Below are 16,490 nucleotides of genomic sequence, written 5' to 3'. Positions count from 1 at the left end.
CTCTAACAGAGACAAAATGGGAAGGATGCAGCAGAAAGGAAGTGAGGAAGAGAAAAGGATGTGGTGAATGAAACTCACTGGAACGCACACACCAAGAGCTCTGTAATGTTGCATTGGGCCCTGATGGGTATTGCAAAGAAATTAATAATTCTACTGCCACTGAGCACATGATCATTTTGAAGCAGCCAAAGAGGCCCCTGGGCTAATGTTAACTTCAACAAGTCCAAAAGCAAGGGAAAGCTCATGCTGGGGAAGAAGGCGGTATGGTTAGGAACTGAGGGTACGAGGAGGTGATGGGGCCACAAGTCACAGGCCCTGGTTAACTCAGAAAAGGGCAGAGGTGAGGGTGGTAACTTCCAGGGCACACTTTCTCTTTCTAGAGCTGATGTCTAAGGATATTTCTTAAATGCCACATGTATCCTAACCCATCTCTGTGACATGAAAAGGGGGCAATAGTTTTCTTCCTTAATGGGTAAGCTGTGCAAACAAGATTCAGTGACTAAAAACAGTAAAAACAAGCGAGCAGAAAAATAAATAAAAGAGCTACTTACTCCACATTCTTCGACCAGTCAGGAGGGTTACTAAAAGTCATGAATACACAGTTGGTCAAAATAGTGCACATAATGATCATGCTAAATACTGTAGAAAAGAGTCAAGGGAGAATACACAAAATCTGGCTTGTTTTTATCCTCAAGAAGCAAACACATTTCACATTGGGTATCGCAAGAATTAAATCAGTAACCTGAAAGGAGATCAAGCACAGAGAGGAGGAAAAGGCGAGGTGATAATGAAAACTGCAGCCGCCACCATGAACACACAACGCCACCATATGTCCCCATACCCGGCCAAAGAATGTGCCTGGACACAGCAGGATGACCACTCTCTTTCAGAAGGGCTGTGGCTGTTGTTCTCCTTTTGGATAAAACATTTCTCCTTCTTACCACTTATGCCTCTAAATACCTCTCTGCCTGATAACCAGACTGCCAAAGTCATCAGGTGAGAAAACAGATGAAATCTAATTTATATTATTCAGTAGTCATTTATTGTTCATTATCTTGCACAACCAGTTATGTGGAAATGTGCATGTCACCAACAATTTACTTTCACTAGTCCTCCAAAGAGCCGATTGCCTTTATCAGGCAAGGCAACGGCCAATGTGTGCTGGATCTGTCCCATCTGGGAAACCAGTTGTGGTACCTTGGGTAAGGATTTCAAAGACATCTGCATCATCATAGTCCTAAGACTTCAGCAACGAGGCAATTTCAGCTGATCATTCTGAACATGCCTGGGAATGATGAAGAGTAGCAAACCATTTTGTTGCCATTTCAATTCCACCTAGGATCTTTCTCAGCTGTTAGTTCTTATCTACTGAGAAAAATTAAACTGCTTTAGGTCAGCATGAGTTCTCAGACTCACAGTGTCACCATCACAAGCACAGAAGCCATATCTCATTTGCTGCTAACTCACTCTCTCTTGCTAATGGCATCCACCATCTTTATTTGACTAGTGGAGTTTTAAAAAGAGAAAATACCTCTCATAGCTGGATTTTCTTCTTACTATAGCTGGATTTCTCTTCAGGAAATAATAACATGTTCTGGTTAGAAGAGGGAAAAAACACACCATCTTCTGATCCAACAAAAAGGGAAGAAGTTCATTGTGAATTATTTATTTCCTTATAAACTTTTAGATGTCAGAATTACCTTACTTGTAAACCACAGATTTCAGATCAGGTTGCTAAATTCCTAGCATTAATAAAATATGAAAATGCTTGTCACACCTATTTATGAAGTAGCAACTGCTGGTTTCTTCCTTCTACTTGAAGGACACAAAACTCTTTGAAGCACAGGACTAAGGACTGTCAAATTAAATATCGACCATGAAAGTTTAAAGTCACTATGCAAAGTTGCTAAACCCACCACATAATTTTTAACCTGTCTTATGCTCTCCTATATTAATAAGACATATAGAAGTCAAACCACATGAATAAATTGGCATTTTTTAAGGAGAGCAAAAATACCAAAAAAGATTCATATCAATCCCGCAATTAAGATCTAAGCCTCTGGGAATTCCCGCTGTGGCACAGTGGGTTAAAAATCCAACTGCAGCGGCCTGGGTCACTGCAGAGACATGGGCTGATCCTTGACCTGACACAGTGGATTAAAGGAACTAGTCCTGCCTCAGCTTGCAGCTTGGGTCACAGCTGAGGCCTGGATTAAATCCCTGGCCCAGGAACTTCCATATGCCATGGGTGAGGCCATTAAAAAAAAAAAAAAAAAAAAGATCTAAGACTCTGTACCAAGGGGGGCCATTTAGTATGAGACACTGTCTGAGATACTTTCTAAGCTCACTGTTCACGAAATCACAAATACTGAAGGCAGATCTCTAAAACATTCAATTATTTGTAACTCAAGAAGCAGCATTTCAAAAATACTAAAAAGGATTTTAATATGTTTAAAAAACTGAATAACCTAACTCACTATGAAACTACTAAAGTCTGAGTGCTTTAAAAAGCAAGATTTCAGTAAAAGGTTACCACCTTAATTTGTCCCTCTTAATGATACCCACAAAATTCCAGATTCCCCTGATATCAACCTAAGAAAAAATAATTTGCCGAAGTTTAGCTCAGGAGTCAGCAGAAGTTCACTTTTAAATCTCCTGACTGGTGGGATAGTCCACTACACTATTGGTAACATACTTAATACACAATTAAGTTGTCAACATTCAGAAACACACACCAGCGACCATGCAACTGCTGCACTCATCCACATTTGCAGAAAAGGATATGAATGTATCAAAATTTTAATAGCTATTCTTCTTATCAGGTTAAAAGGACTTAAAATGTACAAGGCAGGCGTGGCACTAAATCTGAAGAGAGTTTTCCCTCTGTTTAATACTACAAAGGTCTGTGGAAAAAGAAAGAGAGAAATGATTAAAGCATGGAAATTAATCACCATATGCAACAACATGTTTCTAGGCGAGAAATAAAATCAGCTCAGATATACTTCTAAGTTTTATTCCCCAATTTGGTGTCGAAGGCAAGAAACCAGAATCAACATATTTTTCTTTCCCTCATCACCCTCCCCCACCCAGCCTCAGATTCTATTACAAACGGATAACACTACTGCAGCAGTTTTACAGAAACTTTTCTTTCAGAAACAAGCCATTTGATTATACCTAAGCTATCCCTGCCAGATCTGGACAAGATGCTGAAATTTATTAGTTTAGGATTCATTTACTTGACAAATGTTTACTGAGTGCCTACTATGTGCCAGGCAATGTTCTAGGTGCTGGGAAAATATCAGTGAACAAGGCTACCCTAGTGTGAGAGCCTTTTATTCTAAAAGGGGAGACAGACAATAAATAAAAACCAGGAGTTCCCTTCGTGGCTCAGTGGTTAACAAACCTGACTAGGATCCATGAAGATGCTCGTTCGCTCCCTGGCCTCGCTTAGTGGGTTAAGGATCCGTTGTTGCCATGAGCTGTGATGTAGGCTGCAAACTCAGCTCGGATCCCGGATCCCGCGTTGCTGTGGCCGTGGTGTAGGCCGGGAGCTGTAGCTCCGATTTGACCCCTAGCCAGGGCACTTCCTTATGCCGTTGGATGTGGCCCTAAAGAGCAAAACAATGAAAAATAAAAATAAATAAGTAAATAAACATAATAGTAAGTAAATTACGCAGAATGTGAGGCATACGGTGGGAAAAGGAGGATGATCCGGGAAAGGGAGTCCTAGAGGGCTGGGGTCCGGGGACGGTGAAGGGAGGTGGTGGGGGTAAACCTACTGAGAAGAGAGACTGGAGCAAAGACTTGAAGGAGGTGAGAAGAGTTCTTCATTCCAAGGTTTACCTACCAAGTCTACTCTGCCTGACTTTTAGGAGCTTCCATTATCAATTTTGCCAAAATCATTCAACTACGATTTGTAACATGAATCCTCCTGTCTTGACAAACTAGCGCAAGTGACAGTCCTTCAAGCTTTGGCCTTTGCTCATACTGCTCATGCTACATGGGATGCCTCTTCTTGTCTCATGAATTCAATTCAATTAAAACATATTTGAGCGTCTGTTATGTGCCAAGCATTGTGCTAAGCTCCTGGGACACAAGATGGAATAAAACTACTTTTTAGGGAAGCCATATATGTGAACTAATAATTACAATGCAGGGTAAATACGAAGTTCAATAACAAAAATATGCGTAATGTATGAGGGCAGCAGGAGGGAGAGATTGTTTTCTCCTTGGGTGGGGAATGCACAGGAGGAGAGTGACCTGGGGGCTGTTGATAAAGGAAGGTAACTAAACATTCAAGAAGGGGTTTTAAAGGATAAGTAGAGGAGTTCCCATCGTGGCGCAGCGCAAAAGAATCTGACTAGCAGCCATGAGGTTGAGGGATCGATCCCTGGCCTCGCTTGGTGGGTTAAGGATCCAGTGTTGCTGTGAGCTGTGGTGTGGGTCGCAGATGTGGCTTGGATCCCATGTTGCTGTGGCTGTGGTGTAGGCTGGCAGCTGTGGCTCCAAATGGACCCCTAGCCTGGGAACCTCCGTATGTTGTGGGTACCTAGCCTGGGAACCTCCACATGCCATGGGTATAGCCCTAAAAAAGCAAAAAATAAAATTAAAAAATTAAAAAAATAAAGGATAAGTAGAGATTAAGAGATATTAACTGGGTAGATTAAGGGGGAAGGGTTGGCAAGGAAAGGGAACAACACAGGGTTTACAAAAGGATGTAGCACATTAACTGTGGGTGTGTTCAGGGAATTGACAAGTAATTCAGTGTTGATGGAGGATAAAATTGAGGCGGGGGGGAACAGCAGACCACGAAGCTGGAGATGGAGGGGCCTAGGAGACTGAGTTCCTGAGGATACAAGGCCAGGGGCAAGTACACAGCATCCCACTGTGTGGGTAAAAAAGTAAACAAATGCTAGCCGTTTTAAGTAGGTTTTTGTTTTTGTTTTGTTTTTTAATTTAAATCAATACATGGCCACAAGTATAAAAAAGAGAGAAGACAAGTTTCATCTCTTACCCAAAGATATGTCTTTTCTTGTGTATCTTTTCAAAACTTTTCTGTGTAAGTATAAGCACATAAATATAGCCCTAAAAAGACACACACACTCTCTCTCTCTCAAATGGGATTGTACTATAAATACTCTTCTGCACCTTGCATTAAAAACATGAATCCCCACAAAGAAAAGCCCAGAACCAGATGGCCTCACTGATGAATTCGACCAAATGTTTAAAGAAGAATTAATACCAATTCTTCACAAGTTCTTCCAAAAAAGAGAAGAGAAGGGCACACTTCCCAACTCATTCTGTAAGGCCAGTACTGCCCTGATACAAAACCAGACGAAGACATCACAAGAAAAGAAAACTTCAAACTAATATCCCTCATGAACATAGATACAAAATCCTCAACAAAATACCAGCAAACCATATCTGGCGGCATTTTAAAAAAGGATTATACACCACAACCAAGTAGGACTTATCCTGGAAATGCAAAGATGGTTTTAACATATGAAAATCCATCAATGTAACACAACATATTAATAAAAATAAGGGACAGTAACTGCATAATCATCTCAATAGGTGCAGAAAAAGCACCTGACAAAATCCAACACTTTTTAATAATAAAAGCACTCAATAAACCAGAAATAGAAGGAAACTTTCTTAACCTGATCAAACGCATCTATGAAAAATCCACAACTAACATCATATTTAATGTTATAAGACTAAAAGATTTCTCCCTAAGATCAGGAACAAGACAAGAATTCCATTCTCACCACTTCCATTCAACATTGTACTGGAGGTTCTAGACAAGGCAATTAAGTAAGTAAAACTATTTCTATTTGTGGATGAAATGATCTTGTAAATGGAAAATCCTAAGGAGTATGCAGACACAAAACTATCAGAGCTCATAAGAAGTTCTAAGATATAAGATCAACATATAAAAATCAACTGCATTTCTTTTTTTTTTTTTTGTCTTTTTGCTATTTCTTGGGCCGCTCCCGCGGCATATGGAGGTTCCCAGGTTAGGGGTCCAATCAGAGCTGTAGCCACCAGCCTACGCCAGAGCCACAGCAACGCAGGATCCGAGCCGCGTCTGCAACCTACACCACAGCTCCAGGCAACACCAGATCGTTAACCCACTGAGCAAGGGCAGGGACCGAACCCGCAACCTCATGGTTCCTAGTTGGATTCGTTAACCACTGCTCCACGACGGGAACTCCATCAACTGCATTTCTATACGCTAGCAATAAACAATCTGAAAATGAAATTAAGAAAACAATCCCATTTACAAGAGCATCTGAAAGAATCAAATACCTAGGAATAAATTTAACAAAAGAAGTATAAGACCTATACACTGAAAACTATAACACATCATTAAACAAAACAAAAAAATGAATGAATGGAAAGACATTGTGCTCATGGATTGAGAGACAACACTGCTATAGCTCAATGCAATCTCTATCAAAATTTTAACTGTTTTTTGGGGTAGAAATTCACAAGTTGATCCTGAAATCTGTATAGAAATTCAAGGGAACCTGGAGTTCCCGTCGTGGCTCAGAGGAAACAAATCTCACTAGCATCCATGAGGACTCAGATATGATCCCTGGCCTTGCTCAGTATGTTAAGGATCTGGCGTTGCCATGAGCTATGGTGTAGGTCGAAGATGCAGCTTGGATCCTGTGTTGCTGTGGCTGTGGTGTAGGCCAGCAGCTGCAGCTCTAATTTGACTCCTAGCCTAGGAACTTCCATGTGCCACAGGTGTGGCCCTAAAAAGACAAAAAAAGGGAAAAAAATAAATAAATTCAAGGGAACCAAAACAGTCAAAGCAATCTTGAGAGACTTGAGATTTGAGGACTCTCACACTTTTCCATTTCAAAGCTTACCACAAAGCTATACTAATCAAAACTGTGGTAATAACATAAGGATAGCCAAACACATCAATAGGACAGAACTGAGAGTCCAGAAATAAATCCATACATCTAGGGTCAAGTGATTTTCGACAAGGATGCCGAGACAATTCAAAGGGGAAAGAGTTCAATAAATGGTGCTGGGACAACTAGACAACCACACGCAAAAGAATGGATTGGAACCTCTATCCCACCATCTCTATGAAAATTAACTCAAATGGACCAATGGCTAAAACTATCAAATTCATTGAAAAAAACAGAGGTGTAAATCTTTACATCTTTGGACTAGGCAATAGTGTCGTAGATGTGACCCTTTCTAAAGCACAAGCAACCAAAGCAAGAAACAGATAAAGTGGACTTCATCAAAATTCAAAACTTTTGTACAACAATGACACTACTCAGAAAGTGAAAAGACAACCCACAGAACGGGTGAAAATATTTGCAAAACATGTATCTAAAAAGGGTTTAGCAGCCAGAATAAAGAACACCTACAACTCAACAGTAAAAAGACAAATAATCCAAGTTAAAAATGGGCAAGGATTTGAAAAGACATTTCTACAAAGCACAGATACAAACAGCCAGTAAGACATGAAAAGATATTCACCATTAGTAGTCATTGGGGAAATGCAAATAAAACCACAATGAGATGCCACTTTATGTCCACTAGGGTGGTAATATTCAAAAAAAAAAAAAAAAAAGATCATGGAAAATAACAATGTTGGCAAGAATATAAAGAAACTGGAACACTCATGTATTACTAGTGAAATGCAAAATGGTTCAGCTACTCTGGAAGACAGTTTGGCAGTTTCTCAAAAGTTAAACATCGAATTATCATATGACCTTAGCTATATAGCTAGGAGAACTGAAAACAGGTTCACACAAAAACATGCACACACAGGAATTCTGACTGTGGCACAAGGGGATCAGCAGCATCTCTGCAGCACCAAGGATGCGTGTTTCCATTCCCAGCCCAGCACAGTGTGTTCAAGGATCTGGTGTTGCCGCAACTGCAGTTTAAGTCGAAACTGTGGCTCAGATCCAATTCCTGGCCAGGGAACTCCATGTGCCGTGGGGTGGCCAAGAAAAAAAGTATACACGAATATTCACAAACGCATTATTCAAAACACTGTACAAGTGGAAACAACCAAAATGCCCATCAAGAGACAAATAGGTAAGCAAAACGTGGTCTATATCCATATAACAGAATAATATTCAGTCTTAAAAGGACTGAAATTCTGATACATACTACCACATGGATGAACCTGGAAGACATTATGCTAAGTGAAATAAATCAGACACAAAAGGACAAATATTATATGATTCTGCTGGATGCAGCAAATTCATAGAAAGTAGAATCGAGTTTATCGGGGGAATGGAGAGTTGTTGTTTAATGGGTGTAACTTTCTGTTCGGGACGATGAGAACGTTGTGGAAATGGATAGTGGCGATGGTTGTACAGCATGGTGGGTGTATTTAATACCACTAAGTTGTGCACAAAAAATGGTCGAAATAGTAATTTTTGTGTTATGTGTAGTTTACCACAAAAATATATATATACACAGTTGACCTTTGAACAACATGGGCTTGAACTGCGCGGGTCCACCTACATGCAGATTTTTTCTCAATAGTAAATACCAAGGTAATGCACGAGCCATAGTCGGCTGAGTCTGGGGCTGTGGAAGCACAGATACAGAGAAATCGCAGGTATTAAGGAAGGAACCATTGGTGTTGGGGAAACACCCACCTTTATGAAGGGCTAACAGTAAATTATATGTGGATTTTTGACTATGCTGAGGGTCCATGCCTTTAACTCCTGCATTATTCAAGAGTCAAATGTATATTATTAGCTGAAAAGTGTCCAGTAAGGTCCTTTTTGGGGGGCTATGCTCGCAGCATGTGGTAGTTTCCAGGCCAGAGATCAAACTTGTGCCACAGCAGTGACCCCAGCCACAGCAGTGACAACTCCAGATCCTTAACTTGCTGAGCTGCCAGGGAACTCCCAATAAGGTGTTGCTGTTAATTTTTTTTTTTTTGTAAATAAGCTTTGTCCCCAGCCAAATAATAGAATTACGAATAGTAATAGCTAAAAGTGGTTCCTAACCCATTGTGAATTTCGGAATGATTTAAACAACTTTTTTTCTTTTTTTTTTTTTACTTTTTATTTTATTTATTTTTTTGTCTTTTTGCCATTTCTAGGGCCGCTCCCGTGGCATATGGAGGTTCCCAGGCTAGGGGTCCAATCGGAGCTGTAGCTGCCGGCCGACACCCACAGCCACAGCAACTCGAGATCCGAGCCACGTCTGCGGCCCACACCACAGCTCATGGCAACGCCGGATCCTTAACCCACTGAGCAAGGCCAGGGATCGAACCCGCAACCTCCCGTTGTGGCGCAGTGGTTAACCTGGGATTCGTTAACCACTGCGCCACAACGGGAACTCTGATTTAAGCAACTTTTAGAAAAATAAAGATATCTGGGCCCAGAAAAAGAGAAAGAGAGAGAGAGAAATTAGGTACTTATACATGCTACAACATGGGTAAGCCTTGAAAATCTTGAAAAGAATTCAGACACAAAAGGAGTTCCCAGGCGACACAGCAGGTTAAGGATCTGGTGTTGTCACTGCTGTGGCTCTTGTCACTGCTGGGGTACGGGATTGGTTCCCAGCAGGGGAGCTTCCACATACCTTGGACACGGCCGAAAAGATTTAAAATAAAAGAATTCAAATGCGAAAGGCCACATATTGTATGCTTCTATTTATACAAAATGTCCAGAATAGGCAAATCTTGACAGAAAGTGGGGTAGTGGCTGCCTAGGGCTGGATGGATGAAGGAGTCGTTGCTAATGGGTCTCTTTATAGTGAGGAAAAGGTTGTGAAATTAGTGGCAATGGCTGCACCACCTTGTAAAAAAAAGCCAATGAATTGTACACTTTAAAATGTGGGTTTTCTAACTTGTGAATCACACCTCAACGAAAATAAAACACCACAAAAACAAAAGCAAACCAAAAAATGAACCACATGAGAGGTGTAAGGCATATAAGAAGAAGGTCTGAAGGATGATACCACGAGCATCTACGTACCCATCAGTCAGCCTAAGAAATAATGTCTTACCAATGCTGCTCCTTTCTGCACCTCTTTCCAAACACATGTCCTCCTTCCCACAGACATCATTTGGTACTGAGCTTCCACTTTTTCTATGATATATTTCCAACTACTCTGAGCCTCCCCTCTTCTGAACTCCTACTAACACTCAGAGTTTGTGTCTTTCATTATTCTCCAAGCTTCTTCCTCCCCTCCCCTCTACCCTTGCTCCTAAAGCTAGAGAGCAGGAACCAATCTCACACTTCCTTCCACAGTTCCAACATAATGCTCAACACAATAAACAGCTGCTGGCAGACTCTTTTTTTTTTTTTTTAAAGTTCCTCTCCTCTCATCTTCTATTCTTTCCTTTCTTGATCTGGCAGAGTCACACCACTCTCTCTATGGTAGAAAGCAGTGCTGGTATTGAGCCATATACATTCTGGAAATGCTCAATGCACCACCTTGGTGTGTGAGATTGCACTGCGATAATATTCCTCCTATACTAGAAGGTACTGGCTCTGGTGGGAAAGTACTGACACTGCAGGGAAAGCCTAATTCCAAAAGCAAGAGGAAGTGGTAGACTTGGGGTGAGGCTGAAAGAGGTCCAGGGCCAAAGTGAGACTCTTCCATATTCTGGCTTCTCAAAGAAACAAAGAGCCCAGGACTTTCCCGAAGTCCCCTCTCTGAAGTACTTGTACTCTGCGTTTCTATAGCAACCCTCTCTATGAAAATGCCAAGCCTTTTAAATAACCTCCTCATTCAACCTCATAATGCTCCCATGAAGTATGTGTGAAGGAGGGGTTATTATTCTCTATGCATTTCACAAAAGCTCAGGAGAGGGACCACCACCCATCAAAGGCCAGGCAGGAAGGAGCACCAAATTATGCCAAGTTTAGAGCCTCTTTACAGCTTCTATTGTGCCAGATCGAGAGGCAATTCTATGGCAATAGGGCAGAGAATGAACCTGGTGTGGGGGATGGATTCTTGGGTGAATGAGAAATTTGAGCTCCTGGGGTACATTGCATAAAAGCCTAAGCAAGAATGAAAGAAGCACTGGTCCCTGTCCCAGGATCTAAAACCAGGACTGGGGAGTTCCCGTCATGGCGCAGTGGTTAACGAATCCGACTAGGAACCATGAGGTTGCGGGTTCGGTCCCTACCCTTGCTCAGTGGGTTAACGATCCGGCGTTGCCGTGAGCTGTGGTGTAGGTTGCAGACATGGCTCGGATCCCACGTTGCTGTGGCTCTGGCCTAGGCCTGTGGCTACAGCTCCGATTCAACCCCTAGCCTGGGAACCTCCATATGCCGCGGGAGCGGCCCAAGAAATAGCAAAAAGACAAAAAAAAAATAATAAAAAAATAAAAATAAATAAAACCAGGACTGGGCCTCTACGAAATCACCTACCTGCCTTAGAAGAAGACAGGCAACAGGATTTTTTAAAGTAACATCCTCTGTACTTTCCAAATTGCTCATCTTTTAGTTTGGCCATGATGGAAAGATGGGTCTGGAGGAACCACTGAGGGTCTTTCCCATCTGAGGATTAGCGCCTACAGGGACCTGGCCCAGAGCAGGTGCTCAGTAAATGCCTATTGCCTGGTTAGCGAACAGATGCTTGTGTGTCTGAGGTGAGGGGAACAGAGAAGAGAAAAAGGAAAGGAAGACGTTAGGAAACAGAAGTTGTTAGACCTTGGCTGAAGAAAAACCTAGGAGGCAGCTAGGATTCTGAATGAGTACAGTGATGAGTCGGCAAGAAGGGGACCAATGATCCTGAGGGAAACTAGGGCTCTTTAGGGAATTTTAAAACTATGGTTTTGTAGGTATAAAGGCTTTCCTAAGGATGTTTTATATGTGAAGCAGAAATTTTATAATTAATTTAGGTACTGAACACTGCATTTAGAATAGTTTATCACCACCCCTTTCTAAATATTTATATCATATTTTTATCAAGTATAAAAACAGATCTTTTATTTTCTATTCAAGGAGAAATAAATATATAGTTTATACTAAACCTCCAGAAATGAAAGTGAATCTGCCATACTGCAAGTAGCAAGTCATACTACAATAAAACATACTTTATTGTTAAAAGAATTAGATTTACATATGCTTACTTTACACGCAGTTTTTCATAACTTCGTCTTTTGCATAAAGCAAGATGGTATTTGGACCCACACAAGTTTTCAAAGCTTAGGAACCTCCTTTTTAACACTGGGGCTTATAGTGCTTTATTTGAGAGACAGAAGAGTATATACTAGGGTCAGCAAATCTCTTTTGTAAAGGATCAGATAGGAAAAATTACAGGCTCTCTTGCAATAACTAACCTTGGCTTTGTAGTGCAAAAGTAACCCACAGACAACATGTAAACAAATAAGAGTGGTTGTGCACCAATAAAACTTTATTTATGAACAAGGGAATTTTCACTCATCACCATATATATATATATATATGGAAGTTCCCAGCCTAGGGGGTGAATCGGTGCTGCAGCTACCAGCCTACACCACAGCCATAGTAGCAATGTGGGATCCCAGCCGCACCTGCAACCTACACCAGAGCTCATGGCAACGCTGGATCCTTAAGCCACTGAGCTATGCCAGGGATCGAAGCTGCATTCTCATGGATCCTAATTGGGTTCATTACCACAGCCATGACAGGAACTCCCCAAATATTATTATTCTTTTGACTTTTCCCCAACAATTAAAAAATGTAAAAACCCTTCTTAACTCACAGGCCGTGTGCAAAAGCAAAAATGGCAGAGCTGATGTGGGCCATGGGTCATGGTTGGCTGATCCCTGTTATACACCAATACCAGTTCTGACCTAGGCCAGACTGGTCTGGCTGCTTAAGACTTATGTGATTAGGCTTTTCTTTCTTTCTTTCTTTTCAATGCAGATTCACAATTTTCACCCCAGAGGTTCTGTAAATAAGCTACAGAGGAATGTGCTCACCAGGACTGGGGAACTGTCACATCACCTGTCAGGTATTAAGACTCCTAAGATGTCCACCTTCACCTGCCTCTACCTGGCTGTATGGCCTGGGGCAGGCGGGCGGAGTGGGGCAGGGGCGGTGGGACACCCACAGCTCTCTGGATCTCATCTTCTTCATCTATAAGATGAGACAGGGGGCTGCCTGGTGGGCATGCTGAGGTCCTTTCCAGCTCTGACATCTATGAATCTACAATTTAGAAAATACGCAGAAGCATCCAATATTAATGGCAACAAAGCGGCAAACCATACTTTGGAGGAGGAATGCCCGCCATTGCTCATTCTTTCACATTCAATCTTGGTAGGACTCTTGCTGAATTAGTTATTTTGCCCTCTCAAGTGAAACTCTCAAATCCAGGGTCAACAGTGCCTAGTACTATCCTGACAGCTGTACTTACTGGGCAGGAGGCAGCATGGGGGGAGACGTGTACCACTGGCTGCTTCTCCCTACCCCCTATCCCCTACTTAATCCCCATTCTCGCCAGAGCAGTGACTATGGGAGAAAGAATGAATAGGGATGATTGGTGATGGGCTGACTTTAAAAATAGATACACAAAAGCATTTTAAAGTCATAGGCATGGCTGATAAAATCCCGGTACTCATCGTTAAGCTGTGGGTAAGAATCCAGAAAAGGAGATACACCCCTTGTTTGCCACTGGGCTCCCACACCACATCCTTTAAAGCCCAGGAGGAGTGCGAAAGACAGCAAGCTCTGGATTCTTAAGAGAATATTTTTTAATCAACAATCATTTGGTACCCATGAAGTCCAATAATATTTTACCTCATCTGTCTTAAATTAGATCTCTGTGAGGTAAACGAGTTAAAGGGGAAATGGAAATTGAATTGCGGTTTATGGCCCAAGGGAAAATATCAGTTTATAACAACAGCCACTGAATGTGAGCAAGCAGAAGCCCATTAGGAGCAGCGGAACAGCTCTTAACGAGTCGTGGCATGCAGTATTAATAAATGTGTCAAGCTGGCATAAGCTGAGCTTTCTGAAAAGCACAGGCTTTTCATCTCTAATTAGCACTGTGGGGCTTGAAGCACATGATGGAGGCGCTTGGCCCTTGCTTCCCTTCAGGGTCCACGACAAGGAACAGGGACATTGTGCAAGGCCAGGTACGAGCACATTTACATTCATGCCGAACAAATCCTAGCACATTGCAAACACAATACATGAAACGCATACAGTTACCATAAGCCGACTCATAAGCATTTCTCCACCCTCACCCCAGGACTGGATTAATTTTTTAAAATCATACAAGATATAGAAATTACAATAATATAGGGTGCATAAATATGAAAAGACATTCCAGAGAACTCAAGGCGAAGCCCATCACAGAACAGAAAACTTCTTAGAGAAAGGTTTATTATCCAGCCCCTGGTTTTCTGTGGGACACAAGGCCCAGGAGAGCAGCTCTCCACTCAACCCAGCCCTCCCTCTCCTCAGAGGTCATCATCTCAATTAGGGCAAAGGTAACCTGCAGGCATCTGATGACCCTCTGCTGTAATGAACACCTAGGGGCTCAGAGATGGAACTGATCTACAAGGGGGCATTTGGGAACCAATACCCTTTGGCTCTATCTGGCTAGAACTGTTACCCACACTGACTTATAACTGTCTCCCAGGGTTTGGAGCCTAGATCTTAACTGTTCTGACCTCTGTAATTGCCTGACTCTCTCATTTTAGCTGACCTCTCTAGCCTTAAATTCTTGCCTGCCAAGCATATATATGTATACATGTATGTGTGTGTACGTACACACACACACACACACACACACACACACACACACACACACACACATCTTATTCTTCCAGACTCATGTACCTCTTCTGATCTAGGCAACCGGCCAGTTTGACTTATATTAGCTGCTAGCTCTCTCTTGCCTAACTATAAATTCTGGTACCGTCTACCAGGACAAATCCTCTCTGCCTACTGGTTTAACAGAGCATACATACACAGAGAAATACTCTTCTACACAATAATACAAATTAAGCTGATCTGAAAAACAGCTCTAGCAGTGATAACAGCAGTAGCCAAATGTCCACAAATCCACAGATCTTTGGCATTCCCTTCCGAGTAACTATGCAGCCAATAAAGCAGGCAACAGATAAATGTCCTTTCAAAAGTTTCCTGTTTTAATAAAGAGAAACACAATGCTAAACAGGTTCTATCTCAGACTAGGAAGCTGTTCGATAAATGATCTGCACTGTCAAAATGACTACACCGTGTTAAAGGGAGTCCTGATGCTTTTCTGAATGTTAATCAGCTTAGTGGTCCTTCAAATAAAATTACAATTATAATCCCAATGTGACCCAGGAAAGGCTCCAACAAAGGCACAACTGGCCTGAATTTCCAGAATATCTGTGCCCTGGTAGCCAGCTTAGAAATACTCAACTAAAAAGCAGGACATCAGGAGGCAAGCAGTTTTTTCCCCTTTAGGCTTATACTTCTGTTTGAACCGAATGAATATTCAGAGCTCTCATCTTCCAAGCCTCTATTTCCTACACCGAGGATTGAGCAAGAGAGACCTCTAAATCCTGTATTTATTTTGTTATTCCTTTTACTCACTAATAATTGTACCCATGAATCTGTTTAAAGAACTAATAGCTGAGATGCCTTATATAATACCTCTCTCGCAGCAACCACTTGAAGAGGTAGGTATAATTTACAGATGATGAAAGAGTGGCAGAAAGGTGAACTTGCCCCAAACCAGAAAGTTATTCAGTGGTAAAACTCAGAACTGAACTGAGGCAGTCTAACTCCAAAGCCTCTTAATTATTATACTACACTGGAATTTTTTAAAAAGCTTCAAAGTTACTTATCAAATCTAACTCCTCACTTTACAGACATGAAAGCAAGCACAGGGGGCTCTGCCCAGGCCGAGACCACTGGCTGCGGAGCCGGAACGGGAGGTTCCTGAAGTCCAGTTGCCTGGCTTCTGGTCCTGAACGATTTTCAGCACACCAGGTCATCTGATCCAAACCTCTGACCAATGAAGAAATCTCGTTTACTTAATATCCTTAACTCTGGTGAAAGGAACAGCCCTTGCGTATGACACTGAGATCACCAACAGCTGTTAACAGAATTCTCCCAGGCTAAGCTCAATGAGGATAATGCCAGCATCACATCTGTCTGTGGCTCTGCAGTTTTCTAGTGCTTCTGCATGCACTCTCACTTGATCTGACCTTGTAACCCCATGCCCTCCAACCCACATTTGGAGCAGGGACACCCCCTTCCTGCCCACATCCTGGTGACAGGAAGCCACACCTGGCAGGACAGCAGCTGCTTCATCACTGAGCCTGCATGGTGCCGTTCCCTGAGGCAGGGCGACCGTGAACCTCCTACACGGCCATTCCTCCTCACTGTCCTTCAGTGTGAGTTTGCCTTTGATCTCCTTCCCCCTTCCGCTCTTGGGGTACCCAGCCTGCTGCTGCTCTAGGGTAAAGCAAAAGGCAGGTTTATTACGTAAAGCATATGAAGGCTTCCCTTCACTGCACTTGCATTCTAGAATCTATTCTCCCTCTCCTCTCT

The 16,490-nt window shown here is 42.1% G+C and overlaps 1 protein-coding gene across 1 annotated transcript in view; it reads right to left on the bottom strand.

Moving 5' to 3' along the window:
* The window catches only part of SCN8A (sodium voltage-gated channel alpha subunit 8), a 125,176-nt gene that overhangs the window by 96,587 nt on the left and 12,099 nt on the right, over positions 1-16,490 (bottom strand). The window contains exons 2-3 of the mRNA XM_047786663.1: positions 2,785-2,903; positions 552-641 (exon numbers count right to left, since the gene is read on the bottom strand). Coding sequence (XP_047642619.1) covers positions 552-641; positions 2,785-2,903 — 209 coding nt within the window. The remainder of the gene's footprint in view (positions 1-551; positions 642-2,784; positions 2,904-16,490) is intronic.

Source organism: Phacochoerus africanus, chromosome 7 (assembly GCF_016906955.1).
Source record: "Phacochoerus africanus isolate WHEZ1 chromosome 7, ROS_Pafr_v1, whole genome shotgun sequence".
Lineage (NCBI taxonomy): Eukaryota > Metazoa > Chordata > Mammalia > Artiodactyla > Suidae > Phacochoerus > Phacochoerus africanus.
The sequence above is the reverse complement of the archived record's forward strand: the minus strand, read 5'-3'. Positions and strand labels throughout refer to the sequence as shown.